At 43.2% G+C, this 25807-nt stretch overlaps 2 protein-coding genes across 8 annotated transcripts in view; one reads left to right on the forward strand and one right to left on the reverse strand.

The window, feature by feature from the left end:
* Positions 1-15200, forward strand: part of LOC122681651 (S-acyl fatty acid synthase thioesterase, medium chain-like) — a 39435-nt gene extending 24235 nt beyond the window's left edge. For 5 of the 7 annotated variants that reach the window (XM_043883938.1, XM_043883939.1, XM_043883941.1 and 2 more), the window contains 5 exons: positions 4166-4304; positions 6474-6573; positions 7478-7638; positions 13359-13441; positions 14072-15200. In XM_043883938.1, coding sequence (XP_043739873.1) covers positions 4166-4304; positions 6474-6573; positions 7478-7638; positions 13359-13441; positions 14072-14211 — 623 coding nt within the window. In that variant the 3' untranslated portion in view covers positions 14212-15200. The remainder of the gene's footprint in view (positions 1-4165; positions 4305-6473; positions 6574-7477; positions 7639-13358; positions 13442-14071) is intronic. The other 2 variants (XM_043883944.1, XM_043883943.1) reach the window with 2 other exon arrangements.
* Positions 15201-16009: 809 nt separating this feature from the next.
* On the reverse strand, positions 16010-24432 carry LOC122681584 (acyl-CoA-binding domain-containing protein 7-like). Its single transcript, XM_043883806.1, has 4 exons — positions 24398-24432; positions 17742-17859; positions 17575-17637; positions 16010-17495 (listed from the first exon to the last, which is right to left on the reverse strand). Exons 1-4 carry the CDS (start codon positions 24407-24409, stop codon positions 17422-17424), a joined length of 267 nt encoding a protein of 88 aa, XP_043739741.1. The 5' UTR covers positions 24410-24432; the 3' UTR covers positions 16010-17421.
* Between the last annotated feature and the right edge of the window lie 1375 nt (positions 24433-25807).

The following is a 25807-nucleotide window of genomic DNA, read 5'->3' on the forward strand; positions in this document are numbered from 1 at the left end:
GAAACAAAGAAAAAGCTCCTTGTCATTAATCTTGGTTACGATTTTTCAGAGATGACACCTACAGCCCAAACACAAAAGTAAGATAAATAAACAAGATGACTCCAAACTAAAAAGCTTCTGCACCACAAAAGAATCAGCAAAATGAAAAAGCAACCTACCAAATGGGAGAAAATATTTGCAAATAAAACCCCTAAGAAGGAGTTAATAGCTAAAACATATAAGGAACTCATACAACTCAATACCAAAAAACAATGATTTTAAAATTGAATAAACAGAGGAACTGAATAGATGTTTTCTGAAAGACAACTTACATGGCCAACAGGTACATGAAAAGATGCTCAACATCACTCATCATCAGGGAAATGCAAATCAAAACCACAAGGTATCACCTCACACCTGTTAAAATGCTGGTTCCCAAAATGACAAAAGCATTGATGAGGACACGGGGAAAAGGGAACCCTTGTGCACTGTTGGTAGGAATATGAATTAGTGAAGTTACTCTGGCAAACAGTATGGAAGTTCCTCAAAAAATTAAAAATAGAACTACCATGTGATCCAGCAATTCCACTTCTGGGTATATATTGAAAGAAACAAAACTGGTTATCTCAAAGAGATAGCTACACGTCCCATGTTCATTAGAGCATTACTTACAATAGCCAAGACATGGAAGCAACCTAAGTGTCCACTGATGGATGAATGATATAGAAAACGTGATATCTAGATAGACAGATAATGAAATAATAGTTAATACTGAGCTGAAAAGAAGGAAATCCTGCCATTTGCAACATCATGGATGGATCTTAAGGGCATTGTACTAAGTGAAATAAGTCAGACAGAGAAAGACAAATACTATATGGTATCACTTATATGTGGAATCTAAAAGAACAAATTCAGAGAACAGAAGTGATTGGAAGAAAGGGGTGAAGGTGGTCAAAAGGTACAACTTCCAATTACAAGATAAATTCCTCTGATTTTAAACGGAGCAATCCTTGCTATAGATGCGCCTGGGCGTTTTTCTTATGTATATATTCTTGCTGTTGCTCAGTCTCTCAGTTGTGTCCGACTCCTTGCCACCCCATGGACTCCTGCAGCAGGCCACCCTTCCCTGTCCTTCACAATCTCCTGGATTTTGCTCAAACTCATATTTCTATTTATGCTTCATTTCCTGTGAGTTTCTCATCAGATTCTTATGCTTACTTTTCCAATTGATTCTCTTCTTTTTATTGATGTCTAGAAATTCTTTACATATTTATGACCCTAATTTTTTAGGTAGTGGAGGTTAAAATGTCTTTCCCAGTCTATGCCATTTCTTTCTTCACATGTTGTCTTTTGATCCATGGAAGTCTTAAATTTTAATATAGTCAAGTTTATCTCTCTTAAAGTTTGCACTTCTTACGGCTTACGGTAAAAAGTATACCCTAACTGTCAGTCACCAAGTTATTTGCCAATATTTTCTTCTATCAATTTTTTTTTCCCAGTGGGTTTTGTCATACATTGATATGAATCATTTTGTCATATTCAAGCTAGAATTGACTTTTCTATATCATGTAAGAGCTAGGTTAATAATCAGCTGACTTGGTTATTCAGAGACCTACACTTTCCTTCCCACTGATTTTAAATGTCAACACAGTCAAAAAGTAAGTTCCCACACGTATGTCGTCTATCTCTAAGCTCTCTATTCTGTGCCATTGGTCTATTTGCCTTTCTCATAAATTTAAGGCACTTCAATGCCTTGTCCTTCTCAGCCACCCTGGAAACTTGGTGTCTTATATTCCTGATACAAGCCACAATGGTGTGATCACTCACCTAGAGTCCTGGACATCCCGGAATGCAAAGTCAAGTGGGCCTTAGGAAGCATCACTACAAACAAAGCTAGTGTAGCTGATGGAGTTCCTACTGAGCTGTTTCAAATCCTAAAAGATGATGATGTTAAAGTGCTATACTCAGTATGCCAGCAAATTTGGAAAACCCAGCAGTGGCTTCAGGACTGGAAAAGATCAGTTTTCATTCCAATCCAAAACAAAGGGAATGCCAAAGAATGTTCAAACTACGCACAATTGCACTCATTTCACACGCTAGCAAAATAATGCTCGAAATTCTCCAAACTAGGCTTCAACAGCACATGAACCGAGAACTTCCAGATGTTCAAGCTGGATTTAGAAAAGGCAGAGACCAAATTGCCAACACCCGTTGGATCAAAGAAAAAGCAAGAGAATTCCAGGAAAACATCTGCTTCGTTGACTATGCTAAAGCCTTTGACTGTGTGGATAACAACAAATTGTGGAAAACTCTTAAGACATGCGAATACCAGACCATCTTACCTGCCTCCTGAGAAACCTGTATGCAGGTCAAGACACAACAGTTAGAAACAGACATGGAACAATGGACTGGTTCCAAATTGGGAAAGGAGTACATCAAGGCTGTATATTGCCACCCTGCTTATTTAACTTATATGCAGAGTACATCACGTGAAATGCCGGGCTGGACAAAGCACAATCTGGAATCAAGATTGCTGCGAGAAATATCAGTAAACTCAGATATGCAGATGACACCACCATTATGGCAGAAAGTGAAGAGGAACCTCATCAAGAACCTCTTGATGAAAGTGAAAGAGGAGAGTGAAAGAGCTGGCGTAAAACTCAACATTCAAAAACAAAGATCATGGCATCCAGTCCCATCACATCATGGCAAATAGATGGGAAAACAATGGAAACAGTGACAGACTTTATTTTCCTGGTCTCCAAAATCACTGCAGATGGTGATTGCAGTCATGAAATTAAAAGAGGCTTGCTTCTTGGAAGAAAAGCTATGACCAACCTAGACAACATATTAAAAAGCAGAGACATTACTTTGCTGACAAAGGTCGGTCTCTTCAAAGCTATGGTTTTTCCAGTAGTCATGTATGGATATGAGAGTTGGACCATAAAGAAAGCTGAGCTCTGAAGAATTGATGCTTTTGAACTGTGGTATTGGAGAAGATTCTTGAGAGTCCCTTGTTCTGCAAGGAGATCCAACCAATCAATCCTAAAGGAAATCAGTTCTGAATATTCATTGGAAGGACTGATGCTGAAGCTGAAACTCCAGTACTTTGGCCACCTGATGCAAAGAACTGATTCATTGGAAAAGACCCTGATGCTGGGGAAGATTGAAGGCAGGAGGAGAAGGGGATGACAGAGGATGAGATGGTTGGATGGCATGACCAACTCGATGGACACGAGTTTGAGCAAGCTCCGGGAGATGAAGGACAGGGAAGCCTGGTGTGCAGCAGTCCGTAGGGTCGCAAAGAGTTAGACACAACTAAGCGACTGAACAACAAGAAGCCATAGACAATCATTCTGTTAGCATAGGCTCATGACTGGAATTTTTATCTTTTTTATTTTTATTTTTTCCAGTTTTTTTTTTTTTCATTTATTTTTATTAGTTGGAGGCTAATTACTTTACAATATTGTAGTGGTTTTTGCCATACATTGACATGAATCAGCCATGGATTTACATGTGTTCCCCATCCTGACCCCCCCCTCCCACCTCCCTCCCCATCCCATCCCTCTGGGTCATCCCAGTGCACCAGCCCCGAGCACTTGTCTCATGCATCCAACCTGGACTGGCGATCTGTTTCACACTTGATAATATACATGTTTCGATGCTATTCTCTCAGATCATCCCACCCTCGCCTTCTCCCATAGAGTCCAAAAGTCTGTTCTATACACCTGTGTCTCTTTTTCTGTTTTGCATATAGGGTTATTGTTACCATCTTTCTAAATTCCATATATATGCATTAGTATACTGTATTAGTGTTTATCTTTCTGGCTTACTTCACTCTGTGAATGGGCTCCTGACTGGAATTTTTAATTCCCTCTTATTTTTTCTCTTTTCTAGTTATACCATTTACCTTAGTGTGAGCCAAACTCTGCATGCATGTGATTCATCCAGTGTTTCTAAACGTTTTTAAAAAAATTCTAAATGTTGGAGAGTATTTTTCAGATATGTAGTCTGCTATAGCTTGTGTTATTTAATCAGCAAATTCTAAAATTTTTCTCTCCTTACATTTGACTAATATTATTCACATCTTTGAAACTCTTCCCACCATATTAACTTAAGCCCTTTCACAGTATCACAGCAACCCTCCCACCATCTGCACACATTAACCGTCTTCCTTTACTTCCAGTGCATGCCATACGGCTTGCTGGGAGAGAAAGTCGGCTTGACGAACCTTTTGCAAGTGACATGCATCAGGTGGTTGATGAAATTGTCTGTGCCCTACTGCCGATCATCCAGGGTGAAAATTTTGCATTTTTTGGCCACAGGTATTTAACCTCCGTTTTTTTTTTTTTTTTTTTTTTTATTGTTGTTGTTTTTAAACCTCTGTTTTGAAAAACATTTGGGGGACTTTTTTCCACCACAGATCCATGGTTAACGTTGTCCTCTGTGTCTTCTGGGATGTGTGCCTTTGTTTTAGTTTGGTTTTGATGTTTCACCACTGCTTGAAAGAATGATGGATTCAGTATGGTTAGAGCTCTTCTCAAATGAGAAAGTCAGACTGAAAGAAGTCCTAGTAGGGACCGAAAAGATGGAAAGGCCTAGTGCTGAAATGAATGGAAACCTCTCCTTCAGGAGTGTGTAGATCCTAGGCTTCTCTTGGTATCTTCTCTTTTGAAAATAGCCCCAGCATGTTGGGTAACTCTGACCAGCCACGGCTCTTACAATTGGCCAGTCTGTACAATCATCTGACTTTTTTTCCCTTTTAGGCAGAAAGCATTAAGATTTGTAAAATCAAGACTCTAGCAGCAACGTGTATCCCATTTATTTTTAAAATTAAAAAGGATATAAAGAGTATGTATTTCTTAAGCTAATCTGTAGGATTTTAAGGTTAAATCATAAATATCAGAATTCTGTCTGCCTCTTACTCAGTTTGACCTTTGGCAACTTCCTTGGGTTTCTGAATTAAGTTTCTTCCTCTGGGAAGCCGGAATGATAATGGCTCCATTTCTGAGGATTAAATGAATAATAACCATAAATTACTTGGTATTAATTATGGTAAGGACTCAGTACATTTTGGCTCCTGTATTATATATATTTACAGATACGATTGAGCAAAAAAAAAAAAAAAAGAAAAATCAAAGTATCCATTATCCCAGATAATCCTTCAGAATTTTGATGTGGCTCCATAGTATTTTTGCGTGTTGGGATCCTATTTTATATTTCTTCCTAATTTTCCCCCCACTTAAACTATTGCTATGGAGATCTGTAATCGCTGCAAGATGATTTTGTCAATTCCTTTTAAGAGAAGAATTATTTCTGTCTTTTTTTCTGTTATAAAAGCACTTTGATGACATTTTTGTAGAAAATTTAGTATACATTTCTTATAAATTTCTTAAGGACCACATGTCCAGAATTTAGGTTAATGACATACACATTGATAGAGCACTTGATAGAAATTTCCAAATCACCTTCAGTTTACACTCCAGCGGCAATGACCATGGAACTGAGTTTCCTTTGTTCATTGCTTGAAGATAGTTGCAAAAAATGTTCTTGATCAATACTGTCTACAAAATATAACTACGTAATGTCTACAGCAGTTCACAAACTTTTTACTCCTGGCATTGCTTTAATACTGGGTTGACCAAAAGGTTCGTTCAGGTGTTTCTGTAACATGGTATGGAGAAACCCAGACAAACCTTTTGGCCAACCCAATACTTCTGGAAGCATTGAGGGGATCAACGAGATTTTATGTGTGGTTTATCCATCAATATTTACCATATTAGAAAATAAAACTATGAAACTTTCAAGATACTTAACATTAATAATCCCCTTATATGCTGCTATAAAGAATACATACTTTATGCAAGACTGTATTTTCCCAAAAAAGCACTGTGAGAAGAGTGGCACTATTTTACACTTTGGCACACATTTGGTACACTCTGGCACACATGTCTGGCTTATTAGAAGGCAGCTAAGATTCTCTCTTTTGCATTCCAACTGTGCTGATAACCCATGACACACGTGGTGTATGGAAAACTCAACTATGCTCTCCTAAAAAAAGAAAATGAGAGTTTAAAAGGGAAACATTTTAACAATATTCTAAAAATGGCTTTAACCTCACAGACCACCTGAAAAGGTGACAGGAACTCCTGGAAGTCCCCAGACTATACCTTGAAAACTGCTGATAAATATTAAATACATAGTGACATCTATCTTTCAGGGAGGAAAGGAAATTTAAATTAATTTCAAGACATGGTGGAAATCAGTATTCCATCTTAGTCTGAATTATCTAGGATGTCTTGAAACACTGCTGATGTTGCTGCAAATCATTGAAAACCTACCATTTACAAATAAGTTAGCTATTATTCAACTAATGTAAGCTCTCCTTCGGTCTGTTTCATGATCATTGCTGTGTTTATGAGTTCTTGTGGACTTCTGATGTATTATGAATTTCATTGAATAGTTATTGTCATGTTTTTCTTCCCCAAATGTAGTATGGGATCTTATATTGCTTTTTTTACTGCACTACATCTGAAAGAAAAATATAATCTAGAACCAGAACATTTATTTGTGTCAAGTGCAAGCCCTCCTCATGTAAGTAATTTCATTTTCCTTAGGGAGGGTGGTGGGAAGGATGGAAGTGCAGTGGGGAAATCAAGTCATTGTTTTCCTTTCTGATGAGTTTTGATCACCAGTAGACATGGTGATGAATAAAAGATACTATTGGTTAATGAAACACTCACAAATCTCTTTCACTGTCATCTTCTCATCTTTGCTCTGAAATGCACTTTAACTGTTTCCTGGTCAGTGCCTGCACTGGCCCAGGCATCTCTGATGAAAACTATTGATTCTAAGTGTATTTTCCTCCATTCTGAGTCAGCAGAGAATTTAACTTTCAGCAGACTAACTGGATCATTCTTTTTTTTTTTAATAAAAAATGTTTATTTTTGGCTGTGCTGGGTCCTCATTGCTGTGCACAGCTTCCTCTAAGTTGCAGAGAGCCAGGGCTCTTCTCTAGTTATGGTGCAGGCTTCTCACTGCGGTGGCTTCTTTTGTTGTGGAACGGAGCTCCAGGGCACACAGGCTTCAGTAGGTGTCGCACATGGGCTCAGGAGTTGTGTCACACAGGCTGAGTTGGTCCACGGCATGTGGGATCTTCCTGGACCAGGGATTGAACCAGTGTGCCCTGCACCACCAAGGCAGATTCTTTTCCGGTGGTCAGGTACTCCTGTCTGCCATCAGGTGATGTTCTGTGAGCACTCCTGTGTCTGAAGGTGTATTCCTGATGTATCCGTGGAGAGAGATGTACTCCATGTACACCTATGTCTCCACCATCTTGCACTCCCCACAAGGCAGATTCTTAACCCCTGGACCACCAGGAAAGCCCTCATCAGAGAACTCTCAAAATCACCGAAAGGGAGAGTAGAGAGCATTCAGGGTCTGAACAGGTGCTTTAAATGAAATGTCAGAGTAATGTTTTTACTGTTTCATGTCAAAGGCCCGACTTCCTTTCCTCAAAGATGATATGTGTGTCGAACAAATTGCCTTTTTGCTGAAGGAAATGGGAGGCATTCGTGACGATTTTGTTGGTGATGAGGAACAGAGTCAAGAATCCTTTACCAAAGTGTTAGCAGATCTTCACATTTTGAAAGATGTCATGTAAGTCATTGAGGCATGTTTTCTTTCTTTCTTTTTTTTTTTAAATTATCTATGGAAGATGCAGGTTGGCCGTTCTCTGAGGATGCTTATCCAGGAAGGCAGAGTTTGACTTGTTTTCTTTTGAGGCCCACCTGTGATATTTTTGCTGCCTTAAAATGGAGCCTGGGCATGGAAATTACATTAATCAAGGATGAACAGGGCATCTTTATCTTTTTTAAAAAATGTGGTTCAATGTGTGTTGGGTTGGCCAAAAGTTTGTTCGAGTTTTTCCATAAGATCTTACAGAATCCCCAAATGAACTTTTTGACCAATCCAGTATGCTTTATCACATAAAAAAAAATTTGTTGCATAAATTACTAATGTCAAAGGATGCTCATCTTCTTAGGGGAACAGCAGAAGGGGATCCCTACTTATTAAATATGTGGAGGTGATCCAAGACAAGGGAGTGGTTTGCTTCTTGGGGGAATTTTGTTCCAGAACTCATTTGGTTCCATGACACCTGACTATTCCTGTCTCCTGAGAGGTCTCATTGACATTTGATTCTTCTAATAGGACTGAAGTCCTAATGTTCCAGATACTGGCCCTAATAAACTGAAACCATAAGGTTCTTCCTTTTCTAACGTCCCCACAGCAGGTCCTGTGGGGCCAGCGTTTGGCCCTCAGTCACTATGCTATCCCATCGTGCGTTTCTTCAGTTTCGTCTGGCTCTTGTCTGCTTTGGGGAGGAGCCGGACACACGGGTCTGTGCTCCCTTTCTTTCTGCCACAAAGCCTGGAGCTGAACCTAGAGCCTCCACAGGCAGTGCCTGTGAGCAGAAGTTTATACAAATAGCTTTAAAAAAAGAAAAAGGGGCGCAGACTTGAAGCACCTTGGGAACAGAGACAATCCGGTTCATTTTTATCACATCTCTGCGTTCACGCCGACGCCCACCTCTACTCCACCACTAGGGGCACTAGCTGCCCTGGTCTGTCATCTCTCTCCATTTCTACCCCAACTGTCTGAGCAAATGTGGTCCCCACAGGGCTGTGCTGTCTGTGTTCCTGGCTTAGCATGGAGTCAGAATCCAAGAAACACCAGTCCAAGTCTGACATCCCCTACTTCCACCAAAGGAAACGTGATTCAAAGCACTGTGGACATTCAGTGAAATAGCGTAGGCAAAAGCTGCTTTTTAATTAAGCCTCGCACAAACATCCTTCTGTTGAGGCTGTTCACCAGGATCCAGACCCCTGGCCTAGCGGCTGTGAGATCTGGATCCAGGGTCCCGCCTCTCAGAGGAAGGGATGCTGAGAGTAAACCCCTCAAGGTGTGGTAGGTGAGGAGGCCAGGAGGGCGTGTTTAGGAGACGGCGTGGATATGGCACCTGACAAACCACCCTCAATTTTTAAAAATCCAACCCAACAATTCACTACCAGAGGCTCTGGTGACTTTGGGGAATTAACATTTGTTAAGAAGAACCCTGAGTGTTGGAAAGGGAGCCGAGGTTCAACCACAGACCCTGAGAGAAATTGAAATAGAGAAGTTCATGACTCACGGGTCATGGAGGAGGTCCACGGCGCACCTCGTGGGGCCACACGGGGAGGTCAAGGCCGACTGCAGGCAGAGAGGTGGCCGGACCTGATGGACATGCCCTTAGGCGTGGGTGGAGGGCTTTGGAATTCCCGGGCTAAGTCCGGATTGGTCAACTTGAACCCCAAAGAGCAGGTTTTGGTCAACTTCATGGGAGGTTTACCTAAAAGGTATACAAGGGAAGGCTCTGGGGGGCCCGGAGCAGCTGTCACCTAGGCCGCTGGGGGAGGGTCACAACAGGAACTCACCTGTGTTTGTGACTCTGCACGTGCTCCAGGAAGGCCGAGGGTCAGGTCCAGACTCTCACAAGCTGCCTGGCCACACAGCATGGATGCTAAGGCACCAATATTATAAAGCAGTTTAGCTAAACTCTCAAGAGCTCTCAAAAGAAACCTCCCCCAGACTGAAAATAAAAGTCACTCACAAGGATATTCCACTTGCAGAATTAAAAAAAAAAAAAAAAGTTTTTTAATAGTCTCACCCTCTCCCCAGCAAATCAAACCTCAGGAGCTACTTATAAGGATTCACTTCCTCTCTCCAAATCTCAAATGTCCTAAGCTTGTTCTGGATTCTCCCCTTTCTGCTTCCGCTCCTTCCCCTTCCTCGGTCTGCTCTCCTCTCTCCAGCTCTCCGCAGCACTCAGCTTTTCCCAATATACATGAAATCAGACCTGAAATGTCTCTCCACCCTCTCCTTGCCCATCACCCACCCCCAAGGCTCAAAGCCTGGAGGTCAAAAGGAAAATCCGAGGCAGGAGGGAAGGCTTTGCAGCTTCACTTCACTCAAGCTGCCCTCCTGTCCTACTCGGACGAATGCACAGTCGTCTTCTCCCTCTGGGACCCTGACGACACACAGGTCAGGCTGGCTGTCATCGTCCCAGGGCTCTCAGATGTTCTCCTTTTTTTAAAACTTTTTTTTCTTTTCGTTTCAGTTTCGATGATTTCCATTAACCATCTTCATGTTGACTGATTCTTCGCTCAGCCGTTATCAAATCTACTGAATAGCTTGTCAAAGGAATGCCCTGTTGCTGCTACTGCTTATTTCTAGAATTTCTTTTGGACTCTTTCTTGCAGTCTTCACCTCTTTAATGAACCTCCCCATTTGTTCACATATGTCCATTTTTTCCATGAAATCCTTTGGCATCTCCATCATAGCGACTGTCAAGCCCTTCTCTGACAATTCCAACATCTGGGTCTTATTTGAGCCTTGTGCATGTGTGCTAAGTCACTTCAGTCGTGTCCGACTCTTTGCAACCCTATGGACTGTAGTCCGCCAGGCTCCTCTGTCCATGGGGTTCTCCAAGCAAGAATACTGGAGTGGGTTGCCATGCCCTCCTCCAAGGGATCTTCACCATCCACGGATTGAACCGGAGTCTTTTATGTCTCCTGCTTTGGCAGGCTGGTAATTTACCACTGAGCCACCTGGGAAGTCTTATTCTTTTAATTACTTTGCCTCTTAACAATGGAGGTTATATATTGCTTTTTGTGTCTGATAATTTTTTTTTATTGAAAGCTAGGTATCATGCATAAAACAGATATTCTATTGAAGGATATCATGCATGGAACTGACATAAATATACTTTATGATTTGAGCACATCTCCTCTGGCAGGCCCTGAATGTGGGGAGTTGGGTCAGTCCAGACTGGAGAGGAGCTGAGTTTCGGTTTTGTTGCTACTATGGTTACATTTCAGGGCAATGGTTCTCCCAAGTTACTGTGTGCTTACTGTGGAGACTAGACTGGAGGATTTTTCTCAATTTTTCTGTCTCTCTCCAGGCTCTCCCCCACTGACAGCTGTTGTTTGGCCCCCTATGTGTGATGCTAGCATCTGGGGTAACACGGGGAGCTCTTGGATATCCGAGCCAATCTTCAGCTTCAGTCTTAGCCAGGTCCTCTGTGTCTAGGCCTTGTGGGTGGGTCTGGTGGGTATTAGGTGGAAGTTTCCAGTCCCTCCCCAGAAGTAGAAGACTTTCCCTTGGCTTTTGTATAGAACTGGGGGCCTGGCAGCTCAGCTGGTAAAGGATCCACCTGCAATGCAGGAGACCCTGGTTTGATTCTTGGGTCACGAAGATCCCTTGAAGAAGGGATAGACTACCCTCTCCAGTATTCTTGAGCTTCCCTGGTGGCTCAGATGGTAAAGACTCTGTCTTCCTGTGGGAGAACTGGGTTTGACCCCTGGGTTGGGAAGACCCCCTGGAGGAGGACATGGCAACATACTCCAGTATTCTTGCCTGGAGAATCCCCATGGACAGAGGAGCCTGGTGGGCTACAGTCCATGGGGTTGCAAGCAGTTGGACACAACTGAGTGACTAAGCACAGCACAGGGGGCCCAAGACCCTTCCCATTCCTTCCCCCAGGGTAGAGGGTTAATGCTTCCATTCCCTACATCCATGGATCTTCCCATGTGCCCTGGGCGGGGGGCGTGGAGGGGGTGTTTGATGCCCCTCCTCCAGCAACTGAGATTTCTGCTTAGTAGGAGGGGAGGACTTGACTGGGGGCGGGGTTAGTGTCCATCTCATGGTCGCATCCAATTTCCTGCTGTCCACCTGCCCAGCAGAGAGGGCTATTTCTGACCTCCTGCCTGTTCCTATTCTTTCTCGTGAACCCCTCGTGGGGGGCCATGGACAGGAGCCTGTGAGTCAGTGTGAACTGCCTCTGACACATCACCCCACGCTTGGTCCCCAGCACTTGAGCATTTGTAGCTGGTTCCTTCTCACCCACATGGACAGCAGACACCCCTTCATCCTGTGCTCTGCCCACATGAGACAGTCCGTGTGACCCACCTCTCCTTAGAGGGGCCCAGCCTTCCCTGGAGTTCGCTATCTGGTTTGCCTTGCAAACTCAGCTTCCTGATGAGTTCAAGAATTTATGGTTTTGCAGTTTGTCAGGCATTTTTCCTTGTTAGGCTGCGAGGGGCACTCCTGGTTTTCTACATTCCAGGCAGAAGTGGGAATTCTTGCCCCGACTATTGAAAGAGACAACCCTTTGTCCCCTTCAGTCTGTTCTACACATTGTACCAAAAGGGATGACTGTCGGAGTTAAGGACGCGGGGCGGGGCGGGGGCAAAAAAAAAAAAAAAAAAAAAAGGATGACTGTCAAGTCTGGTCATGATATGCCTTGCCCTAAATCCTCTTGGTGGCTTCCTGACTCTTAGGATGACCAGATCCCTTCAGGAGACCTACACGTGGCCCTCGCTTGCTTATTATTGTTTTTTGGTCACACCACGTTGCCTGTGGGATCCTAGTTCCCTGACCCAGGATTGAACCTGCACCCCTTGCATTGGAAGCTTAGAGTCCTAACCACTGGACCACAGGGAAGTCCTCTTGCTTGCTTCTTCTACCGCAATTTGTCCCAATTCTCCATTCACTCATGGAACAAAAGCCACCTGGTTTGTGCTCACCTGGCCCCTCTTTCCCTGCCATCTCTGCCCGTTGCCGAGTTTTTCCTATCTACTCAGATCTCAAGTCTAACCCCATGTTCCAGGGAGTCCCTGCTTGATGTCACTCCACCCCCACTTGTCACGTGTTCACAGATCACCCTGAACTTGGTGACCCATCTGTTCAATCTGTTCAATCGCCTGGCGACTTCATTAATGTCTGTCTCCCCAGCCAGTCTCTAAGTGGCAGGAGGAAAGGGGCTGTGCTTACCCAAGTGTCCCTAAGGGACTAACACAGCCCCAGCACCAGCTCTCAGCAAATGGTTTCCTGCTGTTTTGATGAAACTGAGAATCGGCAGAATCAACTCAGGGGCCCTCTGTCCATAAATCTGCATCTGTTCTGCGCACAGCAACCCTCTGCTGAACAACGGAGGCCTGGGGGATAGAGAGGTGGCCATTTCAGGGGAATGACAGTTGAAGATACTATATAACCAGCCCCATTTTGAGTTGGACTGGGTGCCCAGGTGCCACCTGCCTGCACCTGGCTGTTCCAGAAGCCAGAAGATCTTAGAAAATAACCTGGACCACAGTGACTCTCAGGTGCTGACACGTAAAAGTGCCATGGATAAAAATAAAATAAAATAAAATGTTTGTATTGCTGTAAACAGCAAAAGGGAAGGAAGTGAGGACTTGTTTGATTTAAATGAGGTTATTAATAGGAAAAGATTCTAGGGGGTGTCTATTACGAAATGTTACAAACCGGCATCTTTATATTTGCAGCTGTAACACACACTCTAAGACTCGTCTTTCTTGTGACATAACATGCTTTTCTGGATCTGAAGATATACCAGCGGATATGGAAGGTGAAATGATTTTGATGGCTTGAGGTGTTTTATTGAGATCTCTGATGATTTCCATGCCAGAGTTGCTGGCAGGCCTTGCAGCACAGATCTGATTTTTTTTAAAATGTCCTGTACTAGTACATAAATCCAGCCATGCACCTTTTTTCATACACTACAAGGAGATGTGTAATATCCATGCTTCTTTTTTTATCCTTAAACTATTGCCATACTTCAAGTAAGTGTCTTTTTGAAAAAATTCACTTGTATAAAAATGGTCTGGTCAGTACAGGGCACAAACGCCAAACAAAAGTATTAGTTAAAAGTATTAGTATTAGTATTTAACTAATACAAAAGTATTAGTTAAAAACAACAACAAAAAACCTCTCAACTGGCAGTTGCATGGAGTAGAAAACTGGTCCCAGTTTTATCTAGTGTAAATGGAGAGATGTCAGTTCTGTGTAAAATGAGAGAAGGCAGGTAATACCACTGTATACTGAGAGGTCTCTGAGAAATTAGAAATTCAGGATGCACAGAACATGAAACCATGGGAGTAACTCTACCACCAGTGTCAGCTCTTAGAAAAGTAACACCTGGAAGTAAATCTGCGGGTGGTGGCATCATTTGTTATTAAATACAATTCTGTTTTTTCAGCCTGGAAAGATGTAACCAGTGGAAATTTTGAAAGTTTTGTGCTTCCAGGACACCACTTCTATCTTCTGGAACCTTCCAACACAAGCTTCATCAAGAAATACATAACCAAGTCTCTAGAAATATCAGCGCTTGCCTCTTGACAGATACCTCCCCTTCTTGGTCTTAAAACAGTCCCATTGATCATGTGATACTCTTCTTCGGTGTTTCAGAGTAGCTTAGGAGTTTGTTTCAGAGATTGGAAAATGATCAATTTGCTGCTGTCAGGGTGATGTGTTATCTACAAATGTATTTCCCCACAGAGCATTTACATATCTGGGGGATGCAAGATGAATGGGTCAAGAATACTTTCGGGAGGGTCTTTCTTCTTTGTATTAGAATCGCATTTGGGTCTCATCTGTGGAAGGTTTGTCAATGAAGTTCCTGCTTGGTCAATGATTCGTTTCTTCCTTTCGGTTATTCTGACAGTGAAAATCACAGACAGGGGAAGTGCTTGAAATGAAATGACTGTTTCATTAACACACTGGGGCCCAAAGCCTGATCTCATCTTTTGAAATATAGGGTTGCCCCAATCAATGAGGAAATGTTAAAATAAGACAGCCCTGAATAATCATTGCTGCCTGTCCTGGCAAGTCCCCGGAATGCCCGTAGCCCTCTTAGGTTCTCCTCTAAGGGGTTCCTCCGACCTGGACTGCTTGCTGTCTGTGTGTGTTCCCGCTGCTGTTCAGGCAATGACCAACTGGGACTCAGGGTGACTGTCCGGAGTCTAGTCCTCGGTGTACAGAGGGCCAGGCACAAATGCCAGACCCAGCAGGCTGCCTCAGCTTCATGTGTGATCATCTGAACCAGACAGAGAAAGCAAGCACACCAGTTGGAAACATACAGGAAAGAAAAGGGAAAAAATTAAGTAGGAGAATGATCTGAGTCAGAGCAACGGCAGACCACCACTGGTAGGATTCACAGATGCCTACTGCCCGGGATGGAGAGGCACCATATCCCCAGGGCTACGTGGGTCCTGCCATCTCTGCCGAGGCCCAAACCGTGTTTGTCTCTTGGAATCCTGGCTGTTTAACTGGCACCTTGATTTGTTATCTCCCTTGGTTCTTCACAATAAAGCCCCTACTGCATGCAACCAGTGTCTCTTCCTTACGGCTTCCAAAGCTTAACACAGCTTGACACGCTAAAATGTCACCTTCTAAAGCACGGATGTGTTTGGGATCACATAATATGGGGTCGTGTTTTTGTTGGTTTAAAAATAGTATATAGAGAGTCTTAGTGAGTAAGATTAAGGGAAATACACACAAGAGGGACTTTTTAGAATATATCATTCTTTTTAATATTTATTTACTTGGCTGTAGTGGGTCTTAGTTGCAGAATGTGAACTCTAAGTTGCAGCATGTGGGATCTAGTTCCCTGACCAGGGATCAAACCTGGGCCCCTGCATTGGGACCTCCGAGCTTTAGCTACTGGACCACCAGGGAAGTCCCCATTGTTTCTTTTTAACAAAGTGAAAATAATATAAAATTCATTGTCAGGGGGGAGGGTTTTGAGTTAAAATTCATGTAATACATTTGAGTTAAAGGTAACCTCGAGAAACTATGTTCACCGTTTAGTGTGCACTGAACTGTGCTTTACTCTTGGGTAGGATACAGGGCTCTGTTCTAGAAGGATTGGTGCTAAAGGAATCTAGATTTGTGATTATTCATTTGAACAACCTGTAGTTACTACAGTCCACAAATAGGAATCTCATGATGCGGCTGATGCCAGCCTTTTGGGGTGGAGGTGAGGTCCACGCAGGAACAGCTCAAAGAGTTTCTGAGCCCTCCACTGGAAGAGGGTGTCAACTTCATCGTGGAAGACTTCTGTCTTTAGGCAACACTTAGTAGAGAGGAGAATCACCTTTAACTTTCCCAAGTTTTCCAGATTAGAAATCAAGCTAGATTTGTTTTTCATTAAACTTTTTATTTTGTGAGAACTGTAGATTCACATGGGGTTCTAAGAAATGACACAGAGCTCCCCAGCTTCCCCAACATCGTGCAAAATTTTTGCAACATCATGCGAAATTCTAGTGTCACTGCCCAACCAGGGGATGACATTGATACAGAACATCCCATCACCACTGGATCCCTCCTGCTGGCCTTTTAACATCCTCCCTCATTCCCCTCCTCCTTGGCAATCACTATTCAGTCCTCAAGGTTTGCAATTTTGCCATTTCAAGAATGTTACATAAACAGGATCATACAATATATAACCTTTTGGGACTGGCTTTTTTTTCACCCAACATAATTCCCTGAAAATTCATCTAGTCAATCCAAAAATTTTTTTTTAAGTCACATGAAATCAATCTCTCCCAGTGCTCACACAACACCAAACCTACACCCTTCAGCAGGGGACAGAGGCACTCTCTCTGGGAAGACTTCTAGCCTGTAGAATCTCAAATGGATGTTAGGACTCTGAAAATGAGGCCACCTTCTTTCAGAGAGCCTGTGGACACCAAAGTGAGACTGCAAACTGGTCCAATAGACATTCCAGATTCTTCATTTTCACTCTGATAAAACTGGACTTTAGAGGCATACTGTACAGTCTGTCATCACCAGCTACTACATTTCAGCCTGATGTTTTTATTTGTCCTAAGCATAGAAACTTGAATAGCTGATAGCCCATGACAGCTTTTCCTCTTTCTTTGAAGAGCTTGAGATAGACTCATAAGTTTATTTTTAAAAATTTTGTTGCTTGCTCTCATCTTTTATACAGTATACACTTTAAAATGAAGGTAGGATAAATACAGGTACCTCATTCAATTCTTAACCTCTGAGATCGACATTTTCCCCTTACCCTACAGATGCGCTTTAGCCAAAGCTTCAGTAACTTGCCTCGGGTTACCTATAAATCAGTCACTGAAGGGAGCCTGGAGCCAGATGTGTCTGTATTGCCGAGGCTCTGCATTGGTGTGAATCCCAAAGCTACACAGAGGAATGAATTGACCCTTGTGATTAGTTCTTAATAAACTGTGCTGATTATACCAGTAAGACCACTTCACTGCAGAAAAAACAGAGAAGCCAAAAGAACAAGCTTTTTGTGTACACACACACACTACACTAAAAACTAATGTTTTTGTATACAGACTACAAGAGCAACACTTTAAGAATAACTCTTTAAAATTGCCTGGTTTTAGCAAGTAAAATTTTATTAAACATGTAGTTTCAGCATACCTCTAATTCAGAATGACAAGTCATGTTACTAGCAAAAATACTGATGATCCATCAAGAGTTACAGTGCATTTCTCCCCTAAGTATTAGGTCACGATACCATTATGAAGGCTTCAAAAGGAAAATTCTCTCACGGGCTGAATTCTAGATTCCGTATTTTTCTATTAGCTCTCTTGCTTTAGAAATATAGGCACTCATGGCATCTTCCTTTGATAATCCTAGAAAGATACAAACAGGTTGACTCACCGACCGATGTACGTGGAAATTAAGAAGGTTCGTGTAACACTTAAAAACTACCTTTTTGAAGGTTCCAGGCTTCCCACTTAGCCTTTCCTTTTAGATCTAACAGTGCTGGACACTCTGCCAAAAGAAGGAAAGATACATTCACAGAGTTACTTGTTATTCTATGCTTCTATACTGTTCAACAAAGTGTACTGTTATTTTTTAATATGACAGCACAATACCAATATCTATGTCTCCAGTTACAGACTGTTTGTACAGTCCATAGATCTCTTTTAGTTCCTCATCATCTGGCCTGGTTTTCAGCGTCTTCACGTCTTTGGGCGCCTTGTCAAAATCAGCCTTAAACAAAAAGACAGTGCATTTGCCAACTTTAGGCAGGTTTATCTGCTTCAGGAGAACTTAAAGAGGACAGGAAGCTTTCAATCAGAAATGAACTATTAATGCTCTGGTTCCACCAGGATTATCCTTATTTTAATTTGTAGATACTTACTTTGGTCCTTACCTGTTACACGGACAATGCACCTACATATTTGATACAGAGAACAAAATAAAATTCTTAATATTTAAAATGTTTATCTAAATGTTTAAAAACTGAAGAATACATAAATAAATGGAAAGATAGTCCCTGTTCTTCAATAGAAAACATTAATGGTAAAATGTTCATCTTACCCAAAGTCATCAACAAATTCAATGCACTTCATTATCAAAATTCCAATGGCATTTTTCACCGAAAGAGAAAAAGCAATCCCAAAATGTGTATAGAACCATAAAAGCTAAAGCAATCTTGAGAAAGAAGAACAAAGCTGGCGGCATCACAATTCCTTATTTCAAATGATATTACAAGCTATGGTAAGCAAAACAGTATGGTACCGACATAAAAACGGACACAAAGATCCATGGAACAGAGTCAAGAGCCCAGAAATAAACCCATGCATATATGGTCAATTCATTTATGACAAAGGAGCCAAGAATATACACTGCAGAAAGGACAGTGTCTTCAGTCAACAATTCTGGGAAAACTGAATACACGAGCAAAAAAATGAGACTGGACCCCATCTTACACCACATACAAAAATCAACTCGAATGAAAGATTTGAACATAAGATTTAAAACTGTAAACAACTAGAAAAAGAGATAGAAAGTAAGTTCCTTGACATCATTCTTAGCAATGATTTTTGGATGTGACACCAAAAGTAAAACTAGTTAAAACAAAAATAAACACAGGACACTATAGCAAACAAAAAACTTCTGCACAGCAAAGGAAACCATCAACAAAATGAAAAGGCAACCTACTGAATGGGACAAAATATTTGCAAACTGTTTATCTGATAAGGGGCTAATATCCAAAATATATACAGAACTCGTATGACTGAACAGCAAAAAAAAAAAAAAAAAAAGCAAAACAAAACAATCTGATTTAAAAAGAGTCTGGAGATTTTTCCACAGAAGATACATAGTGATCTGAAACAATGTTCCACATCATTAAGCATCAGGAAAATGCAAATCAAAACAACAATGACATATCTCCTCATATCTGTAAGAATGGCTATGATCAAAAAGGCAAGAAATAACCAGTGTTGATGAGGATTTGGCGAAAAGGGCACCCCATACACTGTTGGTGGGAATGTAAATTGGTGCAGCCACTGTGGAAAACAGTATGAAGCTTCTTCAAAAATTTAAAAAAGAACTACCATGTGATCTCACAATCCCACTTTGGAGTATTTATCCAAAGGAAATGAAATCAGTATCTTGAAGAGACATCCAAATATACTAAAATGTGTCAATACTAATGGCCTCTATTGGTAAGTTTCCTGTTTGTTTTTTTTTTAAATACCATCTATACTCTCCAAATTTCCCATAATGTGCATGCACATATTGTGTCTATAATAAGGACAAAGTTAAAATGCTACATTACTTCCCTCAGCTTCCTAAGGGCAGGACAGGGCAAGACTGTCCAGGAGGTATAGGGATCCTTCCCTTCAGGGTTGGCAGGCATCTCAGGTGTTCTATTTGCTGTGAAGTCTCGTGCCATCTTCCAATGACAGCAACTCAAGTCCTTTTGGCAAGCTAAGCCTTGATACGAATTCTAAGGCTTCTCAGAAACCTGCTAAGTCCCTGCCTTCCAGGAAGGAGTTTTTGGAAGACTGTGCTTCATGTTTTGAGGGGTATGGAACCATCTAACAAGCTCATGAAAGTCTTGGACCCTCTCTATCCAAAAGTGGAGCCCTTGACCATTTCCCAGGCAATTTCAGAGGTCCCCTCTCTACTCTCTCCCCAGGCAGAGGAGAAAAACCCATTCCAGAGCAGGGCCCAGTGTCAGTCTTTCTCTCCAGCATGCCCTTCCCTGGCACCCCAACGTCATGCACTCGTGTTTTACGTGGCAGTTTCAGTGTGCCTTCTCCCAGCCCAGCTACGATGAGCCGTGGCGGGAAAAACATTGGGCTCATGTCAGGATCCTGGGTTTTAATTCTAGCTTGGAGACACACTGCCCTGGGACTCTGTGTAAGCAATGGAGCTCCCATGAGATTTGGCTTCAGCTAAAAAAAAAAAAAAAAAAAGGCATCAACCTTAGCCGGGAAGCATGAGGATGAAACAAGAATAAGACCGTAAATATTCTTGACTTCATTCTGTTGACTCTGCCAGCCCAGAGCTCACCACTTGTATCACACTATTGATTCAATATGTATTGAACACCTCTGAGGGGCCAGGCCTTGGGAGAGCAGACAGGGATGAACAGGGCAGCCAGCTTTCACAAAGCTCAGCATCCTGTGGGAGATGAGTGGGTCACAGTGATCATGTGATACTTGCTCAAGCAGAGGAGCAGTAGGTGTCCTGGGACCACAGAGAAGGGAACAGTTGTGAGGGTGGAAGGCACCTTCTCAGAGAAGATGATGCTTAGTTGAGCCTGGGGTGGGGTCAGTACCTAGCGGATGGACAGTGACAGGGAAGCGGGTTCCAGGCAGACCTAACAGTATTTATTAGGGCTCAGCACAAGGCTGGTGGGAAGGTATTTGTTCCCCCCAAGTATCCAGAACAGAGGATAGGCACAAACATTCATCTCAGTAGCAACAGCCTTGCCTTACAGAGTGCTGGCAGGTGGGAGGAGCCCATCTGAGCCCTGTACCTCCTTGCTGAACACATGAATGAAAAGTGAGTAGATATTAGGAGGGTCTGAAATTATCATAGGTTGCCAGGGTCTAGCCCCAGCAAGATCCAGGGGAACCCTCAGGATGAACGGCGTCGGCGAATGAGAGGGAGAGTGAGACAAAGCTCGGGGCTAAGTCTAAAGTTTATTTTCGCAGGGCCCCTTTATACCCTTAACAACATCTTTTGGGGGGAAGTGCATATTGTTTACACACAGGTCATCTCAAAACATTACAGCAACTTGACCTTCAACAGAAACTGGATGTCACCCACATACTTTTTCGTTCACAAGAGTCTTTTTTATCATTTGGCCTTCAGGCCTGCTAACATTTTATGGCTTGCACCTGGTGTGACTTAAGCAACTTCAGTAGCCGACCCTGTTTTTCTTATAATTAATCTATTTTCTTTCTAATAAGTGTCATCTCTATGGGAACTAGATAGGATTACATTTTTACAGAACAGAAATGCGAAGGACTGCAGAAACAGCAGACATGGCACAAAACAGGCTCTCAGTCTAAAAGTTAACTACCTGCAAGAAGTTGCCAGCTAATCTCTCTCTAAAGTATTTTCTATTAGGCACATTTGTGGCTATCATATTTGTGGAGCTTTTCTCACCCTGTGAAGGGGCCTATGCTTAATAGTTTCTTTTGTTAGTGTACTGTGCTTAGGATGTTTAGAACAATCAAGAGCATTTTGTGCAATGAGATCACACATTTATCAAACAAGCCAGAATGCCAGCAAAATGTTTGAAGTGAAGCATTTCCTTCATCCCTGGCCCCTTCATAGCCTACCAGCGTCCAGGAGATTTATTAATTAGGGTTTTAAGTTGGTCTTTATTCAGTGAAAGAGGAGCAGGAGAGCTCTCGGCAGGCAACACAAGAATCTGCAGCAGGGCAAACAAGAACAGCAGCAAAAGCTTTTAAGTTTCATTAGGTCCCATTTGTTTAGTTTTGCTTTTATTTCCAATATTCTGGGAGGTGGGTCATAGAGGATCTTGCTGTGATTTATGTCGGAGAGTGTTTTGCCTATGTTCTCCTCTAGGAGTTTTATAGTTTCTGGTCTTACATTTAGATCTTTAATCCATTTTGAGTTTATTTTTGTGTATGGTGTTAGAAAGTGTTCTAGTTTCATTCTTTTACAAGTGGTTGACCAGCTTTCCCAGCACCACTTGTTAAAGAGGTTGTCTTTTTTTCCATTGTATATCCTTGCCTCCTTTGTCAAAGATAAGGTGTCCATAAGTTTGTGGATTTATCTCTGGGCTTTCTATTCTGTTCCATTGATCTATATTTCTGTCTTTGTGCCAGTACCATACTGTCTTGATGACTGTGGCTTTGTAGTATAGTCTGAAGTCAGGCAGGTTGATTCCTCCAGTTCCATTCTTCTTTCTCAAGATTACTTTGGCTATTCGAGGTTTTTTGTATTTCCATACAAATTGTGAAACACGTGCATCCCAATGTTCATCGCAGCACTGTTTATAATAGCCAGGACATGGAAGCAACCTAGATGCCCATCAGCAGATGAATGCATAAGGAAGCTGTGGTACATATACACCATGGAATATTACTCAGCTGTTAAAAAGAATTCATTTGAACCAGTTCTAATGAGATGGATGAAACTGGAGCCCATTATACAGAGTGAAGTAAGCCAGAAAGATAAAGAACATTACAGCATACTAACACATATATATGGAATTTAGAAAGATGGTAACGACAACCCTTTATGCAAAACAGAAAAAGAGACACAGAAGTACAGAACAGACTTTTGAACTCTGTGGGAGAAGGTGAGGGTGGGATGTTGCGAAAGAACAGCATGTATATTATCTATGGTGAAACAGGTCACCAGCCCAGGGGGGATGCATGAGACAAGTGCTCGGGCCTGGTGCACTGGGAAGACCCAGAGGAATCGGGTGGAGAGGGAGGGGGGAGGGGGGATCGGGATGGGGAATACGTGTAAATCTATTGCTGATTCATGTCAATGTATGACAAAACCCACTGAAAAAATAAATAAATTAATTAATTTAAAAAAAAAAAAAAAACAGCAGCAGAAAAAGGAGGAGGATATAGGGTAGGGTAGAGGCCGAGGCCAACCTGGAGGGTCCCTTATCCTAGACGGCTTTGCCTGTCAGGTATTTTCCTCGTGACCTCGTCATGGATGGGGTCCCAGACGGCCTTGCCTGCCTGATTTTCTTCATGACCTCGTCACAGGTGGGACCTCCCATAACGGCTCCCAGCAATAGGTGAGAAACAGATTTTTTTTTTTTTCTTTTACTCTTTGGCCACACCTCACCACATGCAGGATCTTAGTTCCCTGACCAAGGATGGAACCTACACCCCTTGCAGTGGAAGCACACAGTCTTAACCACTGGACCACCAGGGAAATCCCAGAAACAGGGACTTAAAGGTACAGTCATTTACACTTAATTCCAAGCACTCTGGGCCAAAGGGAAAGTTGGATAATGTTCCTGTGCTGCTGCAGAGCTGGGCTCGCGGCTTTGGGTGAGGAATTTCAACGCCTGCTGAGCTCACTCTGCTGGAGCCCGTACTCAGCACCCTGGCTGAAAGCTGACCTGCTGGATTTCCCCCGCGCCTGTGCCTAACGGGTCTTCAAAACAACTGCCTTAAAACCTCTCCTCACACCCTCTCCCGTTCCTGTTTTCGCAAGGCCCCCCGACCCCGCCCCTAGTGTAGCAGTGACCCTGGAGTACCACGGTCACATGGGGTGCATCCTGCCATGTACCCAATGCAAACATTTAAAATTTTTAAAGAATATTTAGTGGTGACAGAAAGCTCATAGTACAAATTAAAAAAGAGAGAGAGCGAGAGAACAAAATTATATAAAAAGCAAAGTGTGTGTATAAACATATACATTCACATATCACATAGATGTTTCTCGAACACTTGAGAAAGTAACCTAGTGCTAATGTGGTTATCACTTGGGTGAAGGAATGTCTGATGTTCTACTTTATATTATGGGCTTCCCTGGTAAAGAATCCGCCTGGTTTCATATCTGGGTTGGGAAGGTCCCCTTGAGAAAAGAATGGCTACCCACTCCAGTATTCTTGCCTGGAGAATTCCATGGACAGAAGAGCCCGGCGGGTTACAGTCCACGGGGTCACAAAGAGCCGGACAGGACTGAGAAACTAACACTTTCCCTTTTTTCTTTTTTACTTTACATTTCTTCCCTTTCCCCCAAATTTCCACCCTGAACATAAACTTTTTTTTCCCTCCAAAGACCACAAGAACAGTATATTTAAGATCGTGGTTTTCCAGATCTCTGCACTAGCTTGGAAGAGCCCCTAGGCATGCCAAGGAGCAAGGGGAGGCCGCCCACACCTCCCTCCCCAGGATGGGAAGAGATGGCTGGGCAGGACCCGCCGGGTCCGCTGGGAGCAGCCTGGCGCCCGCCCTCCCGCGGCGGGTGCCTGGTTTGCGTCTAACCAGTCCCCGGGGTTCACAAGAGTTGCCATAGGGAGCCCGGCACGCCGTCAACAGAATGCACCGGTGCGGATTACGCGCAATAAGGGGGCGCTGGCGATGGGGTGGGCGTGTCTCGGGGGTCCCCGCGGACAGCTACCGGGGACAAAGAGGACTGGCAGCAGCGGCCCGAAGTGCCGGGTCAGAGATGCGCCGCGACCCCGGCGGGGCGTCACGCCGGCCCCACGCCCCACTCGAGCGCTTTTCTCCGGGACGTACGCTCCTCCCCGCCCGCAGCAGCGCGCGCACACCCAGCTCACCTGCAGGGACATGGCGGCTAAACCTGGACGGTGCCAGTCTCTAAGCGCCGGGTTCCCGGGACCCGGCGCCCAGCGACTCCTTAAAGGGCAGCGCGCCTCCGCCCGCCGGCTCCCATTGGTCGCGCTCCCGGGCCCGGCCTATGCCCATTGGTCGCTGGCCCGCGAGGGCGGGGCTGGGCGGTGAGTGACACCGTCCGGGCCCGCGGGGCCGCGCTCTTCTCCCAGCCTAAGCCCTGCAGAGAGTTGTGCGCTGCCAGAGGTTGCAACTGGCAAGGCGCAGGGAAGAGAATTTAAATGAGCTCCTCTCTGCCCCTGACTCGCTCTATTCATTCTCTAGAGGTTGTTTGCAGGAAATCCTGAGAGGTCTCTCCAGGGCACTGACCTCACTTGGGATTCCTTTTCATATATACCTCTGTCCTCTGCATGATTCTAAGAGCTTGGGTGGCAGACAGCGTTTATCTGGTATCTCTGTCTCCCGACCCGTCTTGAGGCACAGCCCACCAGGAATGAAGAGGTAGTTTGCCTCTTCTCCTCATTATAAAAGGAGAGCCACTTACATTCTGAACACGCTCTGCAATCATCCCAACTGGATTTCAATTAGGGTAAAAAAAAAAACAAAAAAACAAAACACACAGGACTCTTCAACATGACCCCATTCGCCAGGGGAACAAACCCAGTGTCACTCCAAGTCTGCAGACACAGAACGGGGTTGTAATTCACGTCTGATTAAATTTTCAAAGAACTGGAACTGCATTTTCTGGTCATCTGAGGAGTTCATTACATACAAGTCTTTGTGGAGCAAAGTGATTGGAAGAAAGGGCAAACTCTGTTTTAAGAAAGCTATTGATTTGAAATGTCTAACAATGTAACAACATACAGGAGTTCAAGGCCCTAAAACGGTTTATCGTGTTTTTGCATAAGAAACATTTTACCTTGTTTTTGCATAAGATTACACTTAAAAATTATTTGCTACATCTTCATGTAAATCCCTTGGTTTTTTATTTTCTCCTCAAAACTATTTTCATAGGGAAGTCAATGAGTTTCCAAATAAAGGACAAAAAGCAAATTTTAGAACAATATACTGAAAGGGGAATTCCCTGGTGGTCCGGTGGTTAGGGCTCTGCGCTTTCACTGCTGAAGGCCAGGTTGGACCCTTGGTGGGGGAACTAAGATTCCACAAGCCATGTGGTATGGTCAAAACAAGAAAAAGAAAAAGAAATTCTTTTTTCTGTACTGGGCAGAATTTTTTTCAAAATTTCCCAGCGATGAGAAGCACACTAAAAGGCACAATGGAAATAGCAGCTGAAGAAGAGCAAGTGCTCTGTCTACTGGAGAAAGTCCTGTTTATCAGTGTGTGTCAGCTGGGAGCAGTGAGCTCCAGTATGGGTGTGTATCTGCAGTTGAGACATT

This window comes from Cervus elaphus, chromosome 23 (assembly GCF_910594005.1).
Source record: "Cervus elaphus chromosome 23, mCerEla1.1, whole genome shotgun sequence".
Taxonomy (NCBI): domain Eukaryota; kingdom Metazoa; phylum Chordata; class Mammalia; order Artiodactyla; family Cervidae; genus Cervus; species Cervus elaphus.